Source organism: Thermobia domestica, chromosome 7, assembly GCF_964235325.1.
Source record: "Thermobia domestica chromosome 7, izTheDome1.hap1.1, whole genome shotgun sequence".
NCBI classification, from domain to species: Eukaryota; Metazoa; Arthropoda; class Insecta; order Zygentoma; family Lepismatidae; genus Thermobia; species Thermobia domestica.
The window spans coordinates 63,860,273-63,883,003 of record NC_137460.1 but is presented as its reverse complement, the minus strand read 5'-3'; the positions used below and the strand labels follow the sequence as shown (position 1 = coordinate 63,883,003).

Genomic DNA, 22,731 nt, shown 5'->3' with positions numbered 1-22,731 from the left:
ACTCTTACCTCTACTTATTTATGTTTATGACTGCACAACAGTGATACTTATGCTCGTTATCTGGTTTATCAATTATAAAATGATTCAAACGAAAGAATTCCTTGCACCAGGAAGAGTAAATACGTACAAATGTCTCAGAATGAATACAAGTGCCGATTGCAAAATGGAAAGTGAACGTGCTCAGAAAATCGAAATGAAGATGTACATTTTGACCGGCCGCCATTTTACACAGGGTAATTTTAGAAGATCGAGACTTGTTCCGTGTTCTTTTATTTCTCAACAGCTTTATTTGACCATATTTGCCATTTGAAAATTTTGAGTAGGACCCCGTCTGGAACCTTGTGGAGGACCCTGGGACAAACATTTTTACTTTCAATCATTGTACTTTTGAAAAGACAACACACATCTTTTTCTTTTTTGACATCTGTCTTACCGTTTCAGTTTTTTTTTCTTTCTTTGGAGGGTGGCCATAGACTCTACAATGACGTTTTTGCTGACAGTTTGACCGGCCGCCATTTTGCACAGGGTAATTTTAGAGAGTTGGGACTTGTTCGTCTTCTTTCATTTCCCAAGAAGTTTCGAACGATATACTACTTGACCCCCTTACCTTTTGTAATTTTTGAGTTGGATCCCGCCTGGGACTCTCCGGGTGGCCCTGGGACAACAATGTTTGCTTTGGTACATTGTACTTTTATAATGATCAAGAACGTGTTTTCCAGTTTTGGCATCTGTCTTATCGTTTGCGATTTCAAGGGGTGGAGATGGATTTTCTGGACACCCTGTATATTCATATAACTCGCACAGTATATGCATTCGGAAAAATTTCATTACAGTTTTGTAATAGGCGTCATTAGTGCTTTCGATTGGTATATAAACCATCTTCCACTTCGATATATAATCTCCCTCTCTTCCCTTGTTAGTTGTATCTTGATTAGCATGGTGCAGCCTGCTACATTTTACTTTCGTTCCCATGGTATGCTGCTATATTTTTACGAGACAAGACGAGACAAAACAAGACAAACGAGACGAGACGGGACAGAACCTCTCGAGACGAGACACGAGACGGGACGAGCACATTTTTTCGAGACGAGACACGCTTTGCACGAGACGAGACGAGACAGCCTGAAGTCTCGTCTCGTCTCGTCTCATGGCAACACTAGTGGGTGGTGGGTCAGAGTGGGCCAGGGCCGTGCCGTGGGGGGCGAGCGGGGCGACGGCCCCGGGCGCCGAAGTAACAGGGCGAAAAAGTCGGGAGAAAAAGGGGCAAAAGAAAGGAAAAATTACTTGGAATATATGTATGGGGGCGACGTCGTATACTCTCGCCCCGGGCGCTGATTTTCCGAGGCACGGCCCTGGAGTCAGCCACGGTGAATCGTGGATCCAGTGGGTCGTGCGTGATGTGGGCGGTGGGTTATGGGTCAAGTTTTCATTGAGCCACGGAATCTCTGGTTTCTGCCTGTTGTCCAAAGGTATTTTAGTGGGGCGCCTGACTCCCTGGCTTCTCTCTAGTTATGCCTATGACCAGACGTTGTTTCAGGGGATGAACCTGGAGGAATTGCCCCCGGAACTGCGAAATTCCTCAAGTGACCACATATTCAATCATACTTATTGTATTTTCCCAGTATTTAACGTCTCACCGCGGCAGTGACAGGAATTTTGCGGTACCTTTCATTTTTAACTGTTTCAGACACTAATCAATAAAGAAAAACAGACAATAAATGCAAAAACAAGAACTGCGACTTCGTGATATTATTTTTCTCCTCTCATGCATTCAAATTCTTCCCATGAACTCCCTCGTGGCTAAGCCGATAGCATACATGCCTTTGGCGTGGGAGACCCGGGTTCGATTCCCGGCGGTAGCTCATGTGGTTTAGATTCCATGCCAAACTGTGGATCCACGTCCGACATAGCGTCGCCGCTCAACGGGATGTTAAACTGAAAATCAAAAATCAAATTCCTTTTCCCCTGGAGAAATCTTAAATCATCACTGCCTATGACTACCTGGCTCATTTTTTCACGTTTTCCAGTATCTTTAAGTTATTTACCAAAATACAATAAATGAAGGTGGAATTAGCGAAGATATGTATTTGGGGCACCATAACCATAAAGAGGAGGGCACATTTCTTTGATGAGTCAATTCACTACATTGATTTCTATCATTAATCTCCTTTTCTTGTTGTTGAAACGTACTTAGGTATAAAATGAATTTACTTTGCGTTGTTGCTTCGTACATTTCAGTTATTCATGATACTGAATTTGCAAACATTTCAGAGAGGAATAGAAAAAAAAATAAGTATTTTCAAGGACGAGAAAAGTCAATGGTAATTCTATATACCTGTATAACTTACGACAGTATAAACATTTTTTCCAAACAAAAAAAAAAAAAATAGTTGGGAATATTCGAAGAGTATTGCCAGAACGAACTTACAAGTAATTATTTTTTTCGAAATGTATATGAAAATTGTATATTAAATTTATTTGATTAAATTCAATGGATAGTACACTTATATATTTGTAATCTGCGTATTATGGAATCTATTGAATCTATACTGAGTTGTCACTTTTTATTACCGTTATCACCGTATATGCGGAAAATGCAGATATAAACAATGACCACCAGTTAGGCCTACTATTTGGTACCAAAATGTTCACCATCCTCTTAGATATTGATCAACAACAATATCATCTCTCTATGACCTAAAGCTCCCGAGATATGGCTCCTTTAAATCTCAAGAAATCGAAACTTTTTTGGCCAATATTTTGGGAACGGTAACAGGAGCGTCATTTCAGATTTTGCTTGGGGGGGGGGGCAAGAACCCTTGATATAAGTAAAATTTCGCGTTTTTTACTGACTTACTACTATTCTATTGATAAAATCTCTATACACCTCAAACTCAGGGGGGCAAATGTCCCTCCCTGCCCCCCCCCCCTAAATGACGCCCCTGACGGTAAGAGTGACGTGAAAATTTCCATAACTTCTTTCAGATAGTTTTTGATGCTCTATCGAATGGAGGACTCAAAAATGAAAGAAAAAAATCGCAAATAACACACATAAAGAGAGAGAGAGAGACATAGAGAATTCAGTAACGAACTCTTTAAGTTCGTTGAAAACAAATTTCTTGTGATGACGAAATAAATGTATGCTTCTGCTGAATGCTACTGAAATATTTATGGAATTATTACTTGCCTTTACTGAATTCTGCTGTTTTGGCAAATGACAGGAAGGTAACGTTTTGCTGAGTCGTCAGAGCCATCTCGTGATACCAGGGCGCATTATGTATACGTTTGTTTTGTGCAGCATCCACTAGATGGGGCAAACTGTCTGCTAGCGATGGTGGTATCCGTTGAAAATAGATCAAAGGATCGTTGTACGAAAGTTGCGTTCCTAAAAATAATATTCATATAAATAAAACATTTCTTTTAAATTATGGATTATAAATAAAAAAAATAAAATTTAAATAAAAACTTAACTCAAAGAAGTTTATTGAAGTTATTTACGCAAAATCACACCTATATTTAATGCACCTATATTTAGCGCTTACACAATAACACATATTTAATGCAATCTTATGAAACTTTTACATCAGGTTAACCATACTGCGTTGAGGTAAAACCCAAGAATTCTTGAAGCTCTGCCAAGGAAGGAAGTAGGATCAAATAATATTCAATAGATAATACTATTACCCCTCAAACAGGCCCGTATCCAGGGGGTCTAGGGGAGCCGCTCCCCTTAATTTTTGCGGGCCCCCTCTAAACTTTTCACACGGTAGACTTGCAAATGAACTAGTGATGAACTATAATATGGTTGGATCCCGGCTAACTTCAGCCGCCCCCCCCCCCTACATTTTTGGGCTGGCTACCGGCCTGCCCTCAAATTAGGTAATAAATAATTTACGAAAATGCAAAATACTCCCACTAATTTAAAGATTCGAGAAAATAATATCATATAGTGCATTTCAAAAACAACAATCCGATATTAAACAATTACATTTAATAATGAAAATGTTTACAGTTACAAACCAAATCACGAATTGTTCAGTACGTTCTCAGATCCACTTACTACAATCTAAATATTTTATGTGCTCCCCACTCCCAGGCGACAACTGAATTCGTCTCACGCGTCTCAGAATGACTTGTTCCACAAAATTTGCTGGAGTCGTGGTTGTTTTTGAGCTAATCTAAGTCAACAGGTAATGGAAGAACAAAAACACATTCTTTTCAATGTTGCCACAAGAAAAAAGACGCACAATGAGATGTAGTGGGCAAAGAGGAGTGAATTTCACTGAAAAGCCTCTTGAATTAGTTGCAAACTTTCTTTTGGGATCTATGGTCGCCCTAGACTCTTCACCATACATAAAACGCCTGTCCCTTCAAATTGTTGAAATTAACGACTAGGGAGCGGATTTTTAGGTACTGTACTCTAGAGAAATCGTATTGAGGGCTTTAATTTTTGGTTTCTAACATGTTACATAACACATTCAAAGCATCTTAGAGACTTTCCTTACACTTAAACCACCCTATTGCATGTAAATAGACTCTCCTCTCTTTATTTTCTGAGCATTTGTTCTTCTGTACTCAAGCACTATTAGTTTGAAACAGTGTTGATATATGTTTGTTCTCATAGAAAGGAATAGGATCTATCCAAGGAATATCTTTTATCAGTGTTTTACTACTAATAAATCAATAATTTAATTGCTGAATTGTCTGTCTAAAATAACATTGCAAACATTTATCTCAAAAACATATCCGATCGGAATCGAAAATTCTTGCTTCATCGAAATCCGATCATCCATGGCAACTGTGCGTTGCTAACAAGTCTGTCCTGCAACCGTGACGCAAAACCCCGCAATATTCGTGGACCCGATTGTCTATAGATACAGACACGATTTTTTGGTGACACGATATCTACGGGTGAAGTGGATAGTGTGGAAAGAGTGTTGTGCGGTATGTTAAATGAGCATTCAGAAATCGCTGGAAAGTGTCTCCAACTAATGTACACTCCTGTCCAAAATTATTGTCGCATGTCTATAAATATTATTGTTGTAGGAATATAATTTGATAATGAATTTGCCCCGTATTTCTTACATTTTTAGTATGTGTATAATCGGCAAAGACATGTATGTGACACGTTTCATGTCAAAAGAGCAGTAAATAAGAACAATAAAACGAAAATAAAACTTTCTTGTCCATTTAGCAACATTTTGTTTCACTCATACTAATTTTCGTATTTATAATTCTTTCCCTATGAAATTTACCACAAATATTCATTTGCCGATCATACACGGTGTCAATATTAAAAGTATCCTACATAAGCATTATCAAATTATGTCTTACAAGAAGACAGTTATATATATGCGACAATCATTTTGGACATGAGTGTAGATATCAGTTTCGAATGTTGATGTGGAGAGGGCTCTCTCTTCCACAATGACATACTTACCGACAAAAGAACAAATTTAACACCAGAAATCATTGAAACAATCCTTAAGTGTTATTTGCATAAGTCAACTGTGAACACTAAAGTTATTTTTTTCTATTAATATTCTCTCTGTGTGTTTTTCTTTAAATGATACTTTTATTCAGCGAGTATGCTTAGTGTTATTTTTTAAAAACTCAAATATTGTTTGATATATTAGTCATGCATAAGCTCATATCATGGTGATTGATGAGTGGAAATTAAGGTGAAATGAAAGGTAACTAATTGTAATTGCCAAGGAAAATAGTGTTCTTATATTGAATTTTCATTCACGATTTTATCTCGCTTTACGCGTATTTTTTATAACGAAATTGTGAATTTTTATTTACCACAAAATCGTGTCTCTATCTATAGAACATTTTGATGTTAATAGAACCTGTCTGTCTGTCCATAGAACCTGAAGAAGAAAATGCTGTTTCGAAAACTTAACTTTCTATACATGCACATAAAAATATTTTTATGTTTGTCTGGTCTTCGAGGTTTAATGGGGCCCACCTATCTAAAGTTGGGTTGGGTCCACCCTGTATTTACTGAGTAGCAGGCTGGGCCAAGTTCAATTTCTTTTTTTTACTAACCATTTACTCAAATCGAAAGTGGTTCTAATCTGCAAATTTCCTGTCTGAACACTTGTCGCAATAGAACAAAAATGATAATAGATAACAGCAAGCGCTTTTTTCGTAATCGATTAAGTATCTCAAGAAATCATATCATCACAATCCACAATAATCTACCAAAAACGAAAATGTTTAAATTTACTACTACTTGTGGTTTCAATACTTACTTTTATAGACAAAAACGGTGAGAGATATTGAGATGTAGTATTTTTTTAATTGATTTAGCGCCCCAAGAATATGTTCCAAATCCTTCATTAACACTACATTCAAACCCGAAGTATAGGGGGTCGCAGTGGATCAGTGGTAGAGCGTTCACCTGTTGTGCATGATCCCAGCTCGTGCCAAATGAGCTTTGTGTGGACAAACACCGTGTGCATGGGTTTCCTAGGGATTCTCATGTTTCCTCCCACTTTCTTCATTCCATCATTTAATCATTTCTCATCATCACCGTTTCCTTTAGTCTAACCGGCATAACTGTGGGACGTAAAACTTAAAGATTTCATTTCATTTCAAACCCGAAGTGAATCAAATTAAACTATTTCCAGTTTCAACATTTGTCGTCATAGAATAAATATGGTATCACATAACGACAAGCAGTTTTCTGCAATCGATATAGGATGTCAAGGGATCATACCATCTCAATCCGCAACACACTACTAAATACTGAAAGGGGTTGAAATTTACTACTACTTCCGGTTTTAATACCGATTTCCGTAGAGCAAACACGATAAAAAATATCGTTTTTTTTTTTAAGTGATACATCTTTCCAAAAACAGATTCCGCATTCTCCAACGATTTCCGATTTCAACGTTGATCGCCAAAGAACAGAGTGGTTTCTGCAATCGATTTGGAGTGTCAAGAGAACATACCATCACAACCCGCAACACACTACTAGAACCACAAGTGGTCCATATTTACTACTACTTCGGTTTCAATACTGATTTCCGTATAGCAAAAACGAAAAGAGATATCGAGTTGCAGTTTTCTACAATCAATTTAACTTCCCAAGAGTACGCTGTATCTCCTCCCTTAACCCTCTATTGAATCCAGAAGTAGTTCAAAATGAACATTTCCTGTTTCAACATTTATCGCCATTGAACAAAAGTAGTACTAAGCGGTTTTCTGTACTGAGGTAGGATCGGGAGAGAAGCGCGCATGGGACTTGAATCGACACAGGTTTTTATCACGTGTCGTTAGGCTTATATACTAGACGCTTTTCTGGTATCAAATGTGCTGACACTTCCCATGGGTTGGGCCACTGGCGTCTCTGGCATGTAAATTTTTTGGGGGGGGGACATAAAAAAAGCTATTTAAATGGTACTACCTAACCCAAGCTATGTATTATCTTTTGATTCCATTTGTTACTTTCACGGACCCCCTGAGAACTTCGAACTATGTTATAATCGTTTCACAGCCTCAATATTATATTCCAAATACGGTCGTTAGTAAATAAATTAAATTAGAATAAAATATGGAATATTTTGTACTTCAAAAAAATTGGGGGGAGACGCGTCCCCCTCGTCCCCCCGCCAGAGACGCCCATGGGTTGGGCTCTAAGCCCTTTAATTATGCAGAGATTCATCACTTTAGAACTTCGTCACCATATTGGACGTCTTGGATTATTCAGTCTCAAGAGTACATACCATCACAACCTGCAACTCCCTACCAAAACCGGAAGTGGTTGGTTCCAATTTCAATACTGATTTCCGTAGACCAAAAACGGTAAGAGATATCGAGTTTTTTTTTTTTTTTCAATCGATTCCGCTTCCCAAGAGTACGTTCTATCTTCTCTCTTAACCTTCTATATCAATCTAGAAGTGGTTCAAATTAACGATTTCCGGTTATCCGGTTCAAATTAACAACCTTTATGTTAGGTTAGAATTACTTAGTTGCATAAAATTTACTACAACAGTAGTCTACTCAAATCAATATTTCGTATATCCACTCAAAGCTTGTTTATTCTTTATCTATACCTTTATACTAACTTCATATAAATCTCATTCATATCTTCAATTCAATTAAATCATATTTCTCATCAATGTAATATCTTTTCTAATCTTGAACCTTAAATCATAACATCAATAATCCATATCTTCAATACATCTTATTTCTTACTGTTTGCACATACTCATAACTATCTTAGCAACGGCTAGTGTCACATTTTAAAACCCTTTTCACCTACGTACTCTTATATCCCAACACTTTATCGCTATACAACAAAAACAGTAAGGCATAGCGAGTAATGGCTTTTTGATATGGATTCAGTGTCCGAGGAACATGTTCTGTTTTTTATCTTGTTAAGCTATTGGAATCAGTAGTTATGGATGTACTGTACTACTTCAAGTTTGAGTATTGAATTCCCGTAGTTCGTAAGTCTAATGTAGTTTCACATTGCGAAATGCTTTCTTGCTTTGACTTGGGCAAAGTTGTCTATTACTTCGAAGTCGAGTTTTCTAGCCAAGGTCGTAAAAGAGAATAAAAACGTTACTAAATTTGGTTCCAAAATACTGCTGAAATTGGTATCACAGGAATTATTTTCGTACCTATTTCGTACCTAAAATGTCAAAATGGTTCCAGAGTTATACACAATTAAACATTTTACCTTCGACCTTAAGCTGGTCACATTTTTACATATTCTATGTGCCAACCTAATACAGAAATTAAAAACAATGGTTTAATTTGTATAGTAAGACTATTCATGGCTTTGGATTGATTGTTTTATTTTCGATACTGTCTGAAGAAGGATATGCTAGATATCCGAAACAGTTACAAATTATAATTTAAAATAAAGTGGGTTTTAAGCTTTGGTCAGTGTCTCTTTTGTTAATTTGTATGTATTCTAAAATGTATTGTTTAGACTATACTTATTTAAAGCAGTACTATTTTTTATTATCTACTTATTTTTTTTGTTTGTTTGTTTTATACGTCTTTTTAATATTTTCCCAAGTTAATGGTATATTATACTATAAAGAATTAAATGATTATTTATTTATTTATTTATTTATGTTTATTTTTAAAATCAATGTACTAATTGAGCTTCTACTTTTCTCTACTTACTGCAAGGTCGTAAAAGAAAACAAAAATGTTACTAAATTTGGTTCCAAAATGCCGCCGAGATTCAAAGACAGTCTATCTAGAATTGTATTTTAGGCTTAGTTTCTTTCTTATAGCACACAGTATTCCAAACTTTTATGTTAATCGAGAATAGGATGACCAAATAAAGAACACTGAAACACGTGATTGGTCAATCAAATGTCCGACACAATCCCTAGATAACCCCAAAATGGTTGCTATATCATTACTCATATAACTTCCATTTTCTCTGATGTAAGCCATAACTTCCATCTACTCTGATAAATAAACTTAAACTGGTTTTGGTGTCCAGTATTTTCATATTAATCCATGCACTCAAAGATAGTACTTTAAAATATACTTACCAGCGTCATTGACTGATTTTATGTTCAAACTCATGCACAAGAAAGTTTGTCCATATTTGAAGCCAGTCTTTGGATATTCATACGCGTGTGAAATCCTTGGATCTGGTGGGTAATGTGGAACACTGTGAACTAACCAAAAACCACCATCTTTATTAGCAGCTATTACTCCTTTCGTATGGCCCTGGATTATAGACACTGTACCATTCGGAAGTTGATCGTTGTACAAGACACTTGCTACTCCCTGAAAGAATATTATTATTATTATTATTATTATTATTATTATTATTATTATTATTATTATTATTATTATTATTATTATTATTATTATTATTATTATAGTAACGCTGACAATACACATGAAAAGAAGATAGAAGATACGTTTCTATGCTTAATTTTTATATATGGATTTGTATATGCATGTTAATCATTATATGCTGAATCGGTATTGTCGCAACGTCACCGGCAAGCATCGGCGTAAATATCTGTCTTCAACATTGGGGGGACGAGTAAGACCGTTCCCATAACTTTTTTTTTTTTTTTTTTTAAGGGATGTTCAAAATATTTGTGAAGCAAAGCGAAGCTGTTGAGGATCAGGGGAGCACAGTTGTTATCAACATTGGGAGGCGGGAGGCGGGCAGATTTGAGGCTTATTCTTACGTAGGAGGAAGAGATGAGACTCATATTACGCTAGATGAATCTGATTTCTGAGGTGAACCTGTTGTATATTATACAGCAAGGGACATCAATTTCACCTCACTTTCCTTTGTGACAGTCGGACACAAATTATCATATTCCTCCTAAAAAAAAAAAAAAAAAATCGGATTATTGGGGGCGACAGTTCCTTCCAGTTCCAAGATTGAGGGGGACATGTCCCCCTCATTCCCCCGGGATTTGCGCCAGTGCTGGCAAGAATACAAAGATAGTAGAGAGAAACTGAAATCATACTATGATAAATGCGTGAATGTATACAACAAATATGTTGAAAAGTAGACCAAGGGCAGGAGCGGATCCAGGGGAGGCAATAGGGGCGATCGGAACTTTCTTATTTTATATATATAAATAAAACCCATCCCAAAGTTTGGAGCCCTTAAAAGTAGCAGTATGACAACCCACCGCCTCCCTCCAGAAGTCAGTCCTGGGTCCGCCACTGACTAAGGGAGTGGTTCCCAAGCGGTGTACCCATTCCAAAGTTTGGAGCCCTTAAAAGTAGCAGTATGACAACCCACCGCCCCCTCCCAGAAGTCGGTTCTGGATCCGCCCCTAAGGGAGTGGTTCCCAAGCGGTGTACCCACAGTCCAATTAGGTGTGTGGCGAAATTTTAGAATTTAAAATCTCACAGTATGTAATAAGTAGTTAAAATTAACTTTGGTGCAGACTGAACCAGTCAACGTCTCCAGCGACAGCGATAGCCAGTATTTTATACAAACTTATAGGCGCTTATGTTGTTGGTATATTAACACATAAGTGTGCCACTATGTCGTAGGTGTTCTGTAAAGTTTATCGCCAGTGGAAAATAAAGGTTGGAGACCACTTGACTAAAGTGCGTAGTTTCTGTACCATAAATCTTTTGCACATAACTGTCGTTTGTGTTTCGCGCCAAAATGTCTTGTTTTGGATGATCCTCGTACACTGATCATCTTGGATCTCAATATTAATGTTAATTTAACATCTTGTTGAGTCCTTAAAAGTAGCAGTGTACTCCAGTGTACTTATTTATTTCAACCACTACATATAATTCCAGGAGCGTCATTCGGGGAGAGAAGGTGGGGCAGCTGCCCCCTGCGAATTTGAGAAAAACATGATTTTTCATTAATTGTACACTAATATATACCGCTTGTGTCGGTGAACAATCTAGCCTCCCACCCCTTGGCAAAGAATCTGAAATAATTCTTCTGGGTAATTCCAATGTAGCTTCTTCGTTCCGAGTATACGGAAGTTATTCGAGTAATGACATAGGATCCATTTTTGGGGATCTAGGTTGTGTTTAGGACTTATTAACTGGTTAATCATGTTTCAGCGTTCTTCATTGGACATCTCATTCTCGATTGGAGAATAGGTTGTCATTACTCCTTCAACTTCCGTTTCATTAGCGTTCATTTCCTCTTGTGCATATAAATAACACGACATTTCTCACAGAAAATATGTAATGAGTTGTTTGATTTGATCTAAATACAAGGACCAGGAAAGCAAAATGAAAAATATACAAGACACGAAGATTTAAAAAAAAAATGTCCTGTACATTTCCTTTCTTTTAATTTTTCTTTAACCTCTTAACTTACTATGTATTTATTTTTCGCATTTCGATGAAAATCAAACATTACTTTACTGATAAAATTTTGACGGTCGTTATCAATGGATGTTATTGCCTATTGTAAATTCCACGGTTATGCCTAACAACGCCAGTTTTAATGCTTTAAAAATTAGTCACTTTAAAATCCCAAATATAATTATTCATTTTGTCAAAATGTGAATTAGAAAATAATTTCTGAAATAAAAGGATTTTTTACAGTGAATTACAATGGAAATCTCTTTTAAATTATACAAAAAAAAAATACCAACAAGGAAAATACACATTTCACGTCATTTACAATACTTTAAGATAAGCCACTTTCAAATCCGGAGAATGTTTGTTTTTTCACTGCGACCGAAAAAGCTTACTTTCGAATCCATTGTATGCTAGATCTACATCAATAAAATGAAACTTCTTTCAAACAGCGAAGAAAAATAAATCAGGGAACACAGCTAACCATCAGCTATCAATAATCTACTGTACTTTCCGCTCTGAACGTTTGAACTTATAGGAACAGCCAGCTCATTGTGAAAAGACCTATTATCATTACATATCACTGAAGCTATAAATGTAACTACTGATACAACAAAATGTGCAAATTCGTGGTTCTAAAAAATTACAGAATGCTTAAAGATATCCATATAGGCTATTCTCGAGATTTTTGCTTATTTAGTTAGTTAGTTTTGTAAGAATTAAAAATCCGATATACCGTAATTGGGGATTTTAAGTTAAGTGGTTAACTCTTTCGGCTCTGTATATAAATTTCTTTGTTTGGAGGGTACAAACAAATTTCTTTCTCGAATTTCAGCACAACTAACGTTGATGGCATTCAGTGAAGTGATATAAATGCTCGAGACTGAAAAACAAACAAACTAAACTTTGTTTTAGCTTCCAGAATCAAAAAGTTTTAACTTTTAATATAGAAAAGAAGAAAAAAAAGAAAACTTACTTACATCATTAATTGTAGTGCCTTGGTACAGAAAATTAAGCGTAAGTCCTGGCACCGATGTTGTACTATTAATAGGTCTACTAGAGAGTATCCATTTGGGATTGTTGGATGTTAAATACTGGTAAGCCACTCCACCACGTATTAATTTATTTTTGCTTGCTTCGATCTGTGGTAACTTGTACAAAATAAACCTGGAATACAAGAAGTAATACATGTCAATCAATAAATATATTGTACTTTTATTAAGTAAAATCACAGAGTCCATCAACTCAAAAATACATATACAAAATTTAACAAATGATGCCTGCGTGTTGTTTTTGAAGCACAAGTGAAATATCATTTCTCAACAGATATCGGTCGGTACTTTCATGTCTGTAACATGAGAGGACTAGCTCGGGAGAGTAATACTCTCGAAAGTAGGAACTAAATACACGGTTCTGATTGGTTAGCGTTATCCGTTTACGCCACGTAGCTAATATATAGCAGAAATCAAATGCTTGCTGCTGTCGGGCTACGGGCTAATAACGGAAATCGCTTTTGGCGTGAGTTCAAACCTGGCCCAAGGTAAGTTTTTTTTAACATTTTATAACACTTTTTAAATTAAAATAAGATGAAAATAATACTCAAAAAGTAATTTACTTACTTTTCTGCAGATAAGTAGTAGTAGTTGTACTACTAATAGTAGTAGTAGTAGGAGGAGGAGGAGGAGGAGGAACGGGTTAGGATTCCCGCAGGCCTCGTTCTGTTTCACCTTGACCCCATGATATAAATTTTGTAGCGCGCGAAGAAATAAAACGTACTTCTCGGAGTATTGCTCTCCCGAGCGGGTCGTAACCTGAAACGTATGACGCGTGCTAGTGAAACAAAATGGGGGATACAGGCTTGGCATTTGAGGAACGAAAGTTCATTTTGAAATAGTATTTCAAAGTTCACAAATGATGCTGAACTTTCAACGTCACTAGAAGCGTGAGTTTGAAACAGAAACTTCCATATTCTTGACAATTACATGGTTGACAAGTTTGAGACGCACGGTAACATTTGTAATGTACTGTAATATAATTTCTTCTCAATGTGTATTAAAACTTCCAAAATTAAAAATATAAAAGAAACAAACAGGATGAGGTTCCGTAAACGAACTTTCAAGAAAATGAAAGCTAAAAATGAAAGTGAAAATGTCCAAATAAATAAAAACAAAATGAGGAACTGCATATAGGTGAAAATCCAAAAACAGAGTATATAAACGTAAGAAATTGTAAACAATGGGTCAGTTTTTGGTCATTCATTGGCAGTCAGTCAGAACAGACAGAGTCGACCATTAGAACCTCATCAGGATGGACCTCAGCCTGTACGCTATAACCTTCTGTAAGTACTTATTAATTATGCCGAGAAACAACGCATAAGAAGTTCGTGCATGGAGGTCTTCTCCATGACAGGCATTTTTTGTTAAACCTGTAATGCTATATTATTGTCATGACCTTCTTTATGTACTACATATTATTGTCATAACCTTTTCTTTATGTAATTAATTACCTTCATTAAATTATCAAAATGCATCAAGTAGTATTATCCTACTACCGAGTATAACAATAAGCAATCTCCCACAATCACTTATTACAAATAGCAACAAAAACCATTATTTTAAGTTACGAGACAGTACACATGGAAGTCCTGGACCAGCATTCTGTTCCAGACTTCACAAAGTTTGCAGACCGCAACACAACGCAAAAGGTGGAAGAAGTAATTATAGAGACTGCGTTGCGTTGACAAGAACCCGTGCGTAATGAAGCCCCTAGAAGACCTAGCATTACAACAAGCCCTGCTTCTTCGTATAAGGTTTTAGAAAACTGCAACGACACCCCAGATGAAGGTGCAGAAACTTGTATTGCACTTTATTGTAATGATATGTACCACGCTGAAGTTAAAGCTGTATACATTTTTTTAAAAAGAACTTTGTATATATCAATACCAACTTCCTAAACACAAGAGCTGCCGCAAAAGTTTCTGCAATCAATATAAAAAGTAGGCATGTGAAATTCTGGATATGGCTTTATTGTTTTCAAAGTATTCACCTTTAAGATTGATATACTTTTGCATGCGCTTAACCCCGGCCAAGTAAGTTTGTGCTGGACAACATCAAGTCCGGGGTACTCCCGTTTCCTCCCATTCTTCATTCCACCAATTTTTCCATCATTATTCATTTACTATATCATCGTCTCCCTTAGCCAAAAGAGCATAAACATGGGAAGTTAAACTGAAAGATTTCATTTCATTTCATGCATACGATTAAATCAATTTTAAAAGCATTTTTTTAAATCTGAAACTGCTGCCTCAGAAACCGCTGTTTGGTTTGGAATGCGTCAGTAACTGCTTCAAGGGGCACAAATCTCTCACCATGTATCTTATATTTCATATGTGACAACAAAACATAGGTCATTAAGTGATAAATCAGGTGAGTACGGACAATGAGTCATTAATTGGACACTTTTACTGGGCAAAAAATCAACAATTTAGTGAGGTTGGTGGTAAAACTTGCACTATTCTAACAGTGCGGTAACAAATGCCAGTAGTTTATATATCGTGCTCGTGTTGTTTAATTAATAAACTACACAATGGTTGACATGGAAGAAATACTTGTGGACCTCATATACGTAATTACCATCTTATATACATTTAATAGGAATTTGGCTTAATAATAAACTGCAAAGCATGTTCATGATCATCATTATCATTATCCACTATCAAATAAAGTAAAGCAGGTAGAACAGGCAATAAACATAGTAAAGCGGAGATTCTTAACTATTGGGAATAAACGGTACTCACAGACTGAGATGATTTTTTATTATCAGAAGATTGTATCCTATATTAATTTAATTCTATTTAAATGGTGGTTGGTTTGGAATTTAATATTCCTCTTTAGCACCGAAACTATATGTGACGTGGGCCTACAATTTAACATGGAATCTGAAGCACTTGAGCTCTTACCGACAATCAAACTCGGGGTTCCCATCCCAGAAAGAAGCTTATGATAACTATGTACTTTAATAATGCTGTTAAAATTCGATTAACGAATTGTTCGAATCTTCGTTATTCGAATAATAGGTCGATTTGGATAATGCAAGGCCGGTCCTTAGGCAATTTGACGCCCTATGCAATGGCATCATTCGAAGTCCCCTTTCTCAACAAAGAACAAATGTTAAAAACGAAGATTTTAAGTATGCTATCTCGTCATGAACAATGAAGAGGAAGGAAAAGGCACTCGCACTCAGAAATACCTAAACACTATAAATACAATCTCGTGTCTGTTTCTTTTCTTTAAATAATAATATATTATGTTAGAGAAAGATAATGTAAATACACCTGCAAATGAAAGACGGAAATCCTTTTTATATGTCAAGCTTCAATCTCAATATATCAGTTTGCAATTCCAGTGCAACTAGCTCTTTTATCTTTATTTCTTGATTTTCCTTCATCATTTGTAAAAAAAAAATGAAACATGAATTTGTTTCCACCTTCAATAATAATTGTTTGTGATAAAGACAAGGTTAGTTTTCATATCAAAAACTGTGATAACTAACTAAATGGAACAGGTGCTTGCTACTGTTCGAGAATCTAATTCTTGTATTTGACAACAATCAAGTAATCCATGCTAGGATTTGTTTGACCATTTGCTTTAGCACAGACCATGTGACCTTAAACTAATGAGACCTAAACATGATTTATGAATGTAGTATTCAAATAGAAGGCCAGTTTAGTAAATTTAACTATTAAAGTCTATTTCCAACAAGAAATATTTAAATAATATAGTTATGACAGCTTTTGTCATCCCTTGAAACGTGCTGCCCTGTGCAAATGAACGTGTTGCACATACGGTAGAGCCGACCCTGTGGTAATGAATAATAATTTGAATAGTGCTTCGAATAACGATTACCGTAGTTAATTGAATGACAAACATAATTATTGGAATATTGAGAACAGACATTTGAACAACAGAAAAGTCATTCTAATAATTTAAACAGCACTAACAAACACAAAGGAATTCTGTACTGCATATGTACTGTATATATTGGTTTGCACATAGGTATATATGGATTAAGTAGCAAGGAAAGCTACATAAGCCTTAAGTTTCAAGTTCTGTTTATAGTTCTCTCTAATGCTACAAACACACGCAAACAATTATAACATACTTTAGCAGGTTTTTTTATTGTGTGCGTGTTTTCAAAATAAACGTGATCGCTCAAGGGTTTGCCAACTAAACTGGAAATAACATGTCGTTTCAGAAGGTAGGATTTTTCGATGTTAGCAAACTACTATTGAATACCAAGACAGGACAATTAAACATAGCTACATAAAGATTCAATTTGAGTATTAAACGTATTTGAGGACACTTTGTAATAGTTATATATTTTCAAATACCTAGATAATATGGTAATATTTAAAATACTGATTGAGATAATTACTTTGTACTTTTCTTTAGTAAATATAATTCAAATCTATAAATAAAGAATAGCTTCAGAATATTTGAACACATTCTCTTTTAGTATACATTTTCATTCCTTTGAACTCGTAATGAACTAAATTGAAAAGTAAACGCCTTATTTCTGTATGAGACATGATTCCGGACAACAAGGGGGGAACCAAGGCAAAATTTTCACCCGGGCAAAGTGACTTTTTGGCGTCCCCCTAGCCCTTTCCGGATCCTGGCTTTTTGGGCTATTTTTTAGACTTTCAGTCAAGCAGCTACTATATCGACACTATTTATCCTAGGATCATGGTTCATACCTCATTCTCTTCAGAATAGAGCTGGCTTTCAAATGGTACCACTTGCATGCTCATACCATATACCAGAAGCGGGAAAAAATGTCAAAGTAAAAGTTTCGGAGGGAATTTTTTTCTCGAACTTTGGCCCCCCTGGACCCCCCTGTGTCAACGTAGCCATCTTTAAAAAATCTGAGAAATAGTACTTGGTATACTGAATGTGTGTGCCAAATTTTAAGTTTCTATCTTGAATAGTAAGGGAGGGAGAAATTTTATCAAAATTTCCCGCCATGCCCCAAATTACCACAAAACACTATGATCTCAGGGAAAAAAATTCCTGAGACATCCCTAATTACCCTAGGGTCATGTGTCGCCCATATTCTCTTCTCAATAGAACTGCCTTTCAAGCGGTACCATTCACATGTCTCCATCATGTATCTAAGGCGGGAAATTGCAGAAAAAAGGGATTTTTTGTCTAAATTTCCCTTTTTTCAAATTTTAGCCCCTCTGGACCCCCCTGTTTTAACGCAGAAATCTGAAAGAAAATCTGTTAAATACTACTCAGTGGACTGAATGTTTGTGCACAATTTCAATCTTCTAGGTGCAAAAATAAGCCCGCCAGAAAAAAATTCAGAAATTTCCCCATGTTACCCTATACAGAAGTATATTTTGAAAAAAAATCACTGAGACGTCCCTAATTACCCTAGAATAATAATTCGACCGTCATTCTCTTCAGAATAGAACTGCCTTTCAGACGGTATGACTGACGTGTCTCCATCATGTATGTGAGGCGGAAAAATCCTGAAAAACGGGATTTTTTTGGTCTAAAAATCCCTTTTTTCAGTTTTTCCCCCTCTGGACCCCCCCTGTTTTAATGCAGAGATCTGAAAAAAATCTGATAAATACTACTAGGTAGGCTGAATGTTTGTGCACAATTTCAATCTTCTAGGTGCAAAAGTAAGCCCGCCAAACAAAAAATACCCACCATGTCCCATTTTTCCCTATATAGAAGTATATTTTTCAAAAAATCAGTGAGACGTCCCTAATTACCCTAGGACAATGATTCGACCGTCATTCTCTTCAGAATGGAACTGCCTTTCAGACGGTATGACTCACGTGTCCCCATCATGTATGTGAGGCGGGAAAATGACGAGAAACGGGATTTTGGGGGTAAAAATATCCCTTTTTCACCCCTTTGCCCCTCTGGTCCCCCCCCCCTGTTTTAGCACTGACATCGGAACAAAAAATCTGGTAAATACTACTCGGTGGACTGAATGTTTGTGCAAAATTTCAATCTTCTACGTGGAAAAATAAGCCCGCCAAAAAATATTGAACATAGGCTTAGAAAATGAGAAAATAAATTTTTGACTTATGACGTCATCACCTCCTATGTCTAAACGCAGGAAGGTCTGAAACCATACGTAATGTCTTCTACAAGGCCTCTGAACTTGAAAAACAACAACAACAAAAAAAAAAAAAAAACCGGACGAAAAAGCTCAAATAGAAGAGAAATAACGCAATGTACCATGAAAAACGCGTATGGTACAAAATTGTACCATAGGATCCCCAAAGGGCTAGTCGTAGCCTATATTTTACATTTTATTATAATGATTTTAATATTTTAAACTCATTTAAAAAAATAATTATAATATTGTGTAAATATTTCCTAAGAAAAAAACCACAAGAAGTAGTTTACTCTTGTAGGTGAGTTCCTTTTCAGATTACTTTCTCAAAAACGAAACAGACGATATTTTGGTCATATTTTATAAATAAATATTTCACTATTATTCTTATAATGTTTCATAAATCACTTCTATGAAAATATGCACAAGGGGTAGTTTAATCTTTTTTTTTTTTTTTTTTTTTTTTTACAATTTTGTAAAATAACACTCATGCGATTTTGTTATTATTTTATAAAGAAATATTTCATTCATAACCCTAACATATTGCAAAAGTTATTTCTTATGGAACAACCCAAAAGGAGTAGTTTGGTTATGGGGATGAGATTTCTTTCGGTACAGTTTTCCGAAAACACCTTATAATTTTGTTTGTAGTTTTCAGTAAAATGTTTCATTAATACCTGCAGCATAACATGATTTATTTTAAGGAATTGAAGCGAGGAAGTTTAGTGTCGTTTCCCATGCCTTTTATTCTTTATTTTTTATTTTTATTTTTATTTTACTTATTTATTTATTTATTGTTAACGTACAGTACAATAGGTAAAGAACTTATAAATACTAGTCTGAGTGTGTATAAATAGTAACTAGTTGGTATAAATAGTGTGTTTTAATGGTATGGATGGGACAGGAAGTGAGTAATTATAGAACTTCATATAGTCGAAAGCCTACTGTACTACTAAAACATCCGATTCTCTAAAGCAGTGCCATTCAACCGGGGGTACGTAATCCTATAAAATAAGCCAGCATTTATTGAATGATCATAGTGGAGAAAATACATGTAGTTAAGTTCAGAAGTTACTTTACTTTTTTGAAATTTTAACATTGTCCTCAGTGTGCGAATTATCAGAGAGGATGAGGGTAAAATCCCTTCAGTAGAATTGGATGTATCCCATATATTTTGAAATTCATTTTCATTTTTCCGAATGTGCACTTTATCCCCCTCTAAATAAATTTTTGATTGGCACACTGTCCTTTTCTTGTGTCTCTATTTGTCCCCGTTTTTAATCAACAGACCATGTGTATTAAGTTTAATAAGTTAATTGCGATTTAATTTCTTTTAAACAGCTTCAGGGGTACACAATTGGATGACGAACTGTGTCTAGGGATACGCGAGGAAAAATGGTTGAATACCTAGGTAGCACTGCTCTAAAGCAATAACGACCAAACGTCGGCCCGCCGGACATATGTGTTTCATTCGGTCCGCGAATAGAAATTTATGATTTTCCCTCTTTTTTTCTTTTTTAGGCCTATGTGTAACAGGAAGACCAGGTAATCATATTCTTCACTTGAGACTTTGCTTAAAGTCCGAAGTGATACATGAAGAGATGGCAACTGTGGATGGTGGCGTATGTTCATTTTATGACACAGTGAATCGGAGGAAGAAAGAATTCAATTCGGGTGGTACAAAGTCTACAGAATGAGCCAAGAGAAGGTTGTCCGTCAACGCTACGGACCCAAGTGCGGTGGCAATATTTTAGCAGCTAATTCTTGAAGATAGACGTGTGACTATTAATTGTATAGCTAGGGGAGAACATTAGTAGGGGTCTATTCACATCATATACATGACATTCTGCATATGAGAAAGGTAGAAGAAAGCTGGATTCCCCGATTCCTGACACCTTTTCGAAAACAACTACATGTGCAATGTGTACAAAGTATTTTTGACCTACACTACAATTACAAGATGCTCTTGTAACAATTAGTGATTATGTATAAATGCTGCGTGTATTTATTTGACACTGAAATCACAGAATTGTGTAAAACATTGAAACATACTTCGTCTTCCACTCCCACAACAGTTAAAACTCAGCATTAATCAAGCAGAGTCATGTTGCCTGTGTTTTGAAGATCATAAAAGTGAGATCTTGACTGATTACTTACAAAAGAAAAAAGTGACAATGAAAGAAATACATAACAGGAACCTGCTGCGAAAGTTGAGATGCACAAAAAACAATCAGACGAGGTTCATTCCCGAAGGATGTGTTGCTGCTAGCGGACAATGCGCCGAAACATCGAGGAGCAGAAACACTCTACTTTTGTGTGTATGTGTTTACGAACCTTTGCCCCATCCAGCATATTCACCTGATCTGGCTCCGTCCGATTACTTCCAGTTTCCAAAGATGAAGGAACATTTATGGTAGGCGTTTTGCCGATAACAGATCATTGTGATGGGAACTTTCTTTCTCTCCAAATCCAGAAACCCTAATGCAGATGGTGTTAGCGGGCTGACCCATAGATGTAAGAATTGTAAAGTGTAATTAATACTTGGTGAATTATATAAAGGACACCAGGGCTGGATTAACTCATCTGGAGGCCCGGGAGTAGAAAAAATATGTGGTCCCTGTTGACTTAACCTAATACATTTCTGAGAAAGTACAGTAGGAAAGTAAAGGGGCTCACACACGTACACACTTGCATGATCAACATACATGAAAGATTTGTTTCATCATACATGTTGGAAGAATTTTTTGCCCACACACGTACCAACATGCTGTCCGACTTACTAGTAGAGAAATATGGAGGACCAGGAAGAGTCGAATAGCAAGACAATATGATTCTATCAACAAGTGGTAACCATCGATGTCTGTTAATTCTACATGTCAGTACACAGGAATAAGTGTGAAAACATAGTTGGAATAATGATTTTTTTCTCTCTCTCTCTCTCTGTCTCTCTCGCTTACAGGTTGCTTCTGTGTTTCTTCCTGATCCGACAAAAATGAAAGTTAATCTCAGTACCACAAGGGTGTAGCCACGGGGAACCCATCAGGGCTAGTCCCCCAAAAAAAAATGATTCAGTAAATGACCAGCCTTTAAAACATCGCAAGACTACCTCGCTTCAGACATTTAAAACTAACAAAGTTTACAATAATTAATAATTTACGGTAAATTTTTTACCTATCGAATGTGCTCTCTCACCTCTTCCGTGTATGGAATAACCAAATGTACAACCTTGCTACCACGTATGCTACAACCGATTAATCTAGTGCTCCTGTGCGGATCATGTCCAAATTGAATTGAAAAGGTTTCGATAATGGAACTATATTATTATACACCATTTATAATATTTTGTGTGTGATTCTTCTTTAGATTTGTGTCAATATAAACTACATAAACAAATGGACTTCGATTTTTTTTAACAGCAAATTACACAATCTACTGTGATTTATATTTGTCAGTTTGAAGACAAACATTTTAACAAGGTACTATAAATACTGCTACAAAACAATGGCACTAAACTGATTTGTAAGTACATTATATTTTTATATGCTGTCAAGTGTTTTAAAAAAAAACATTTTTTATCAGGTGGAAAATATGGTGAAAATTTTTTTATTAAGTTTTTCAGTTTGGTTTTCATTTGCTTTTTTTTTTTCACTTGGTGTGAAACAGGAAGTGAGATATAGCTGTTAATAAAATAATTATGGTGTGTTTAGTCACGAATAATAAATAAATATTTTTGTCAGGAAATCTTAAAGAAATTGAGTGATTTTTTGTTGTTTTTTTTTTTAATTTTTTTTATTAATAATAATTTTC

The 22,731-nt window shown here is 35.8% G+C and overlaps 1 protein-coding gene and 1 long non-coding RNA gene across 2 annotated transcripts in view; one reads left to right on the top strand and one right to left on the bottom strand.

The window, feature by feature from the left end:
* The window catches only part of DNaseII (deoxyribonuclease II), a 151,511-nt gene that overhangs the window by 92,985 nt on the left and 35,795 nt on the right, over positions 1-22,731 (bottom strand). The window contains exons 2-4 of the mRNA XM_081764801.1: positions 12,771-12,957; positions 9,528-9,768; positions 3,188-3,385 (exon numbers count right to left, since the gene is read on the bottom strand). Coding sequence (XP_081620927.1) covers positions 3,188-3,385; positions 9,528-9,768; positions 12,771-12,957 — 626 coding nt within the window. The remainder of the gene's footprint in view (positions 1-3,187; positions 3,386-9,527; positions 9,769-12,770; positions 12,958-22,731) is intronic.
* LOC145688888 (uncharacterized) lies at positions 14,046-22,651 on the top strand. Its single transcript, XR_014132009.1, has 2 exons — positions 14,046-14,128; positions 20,446-22,651. It is a non-coding gene; the product is annotated as an uncharacterized LOC145688888 (long non-coding RNA).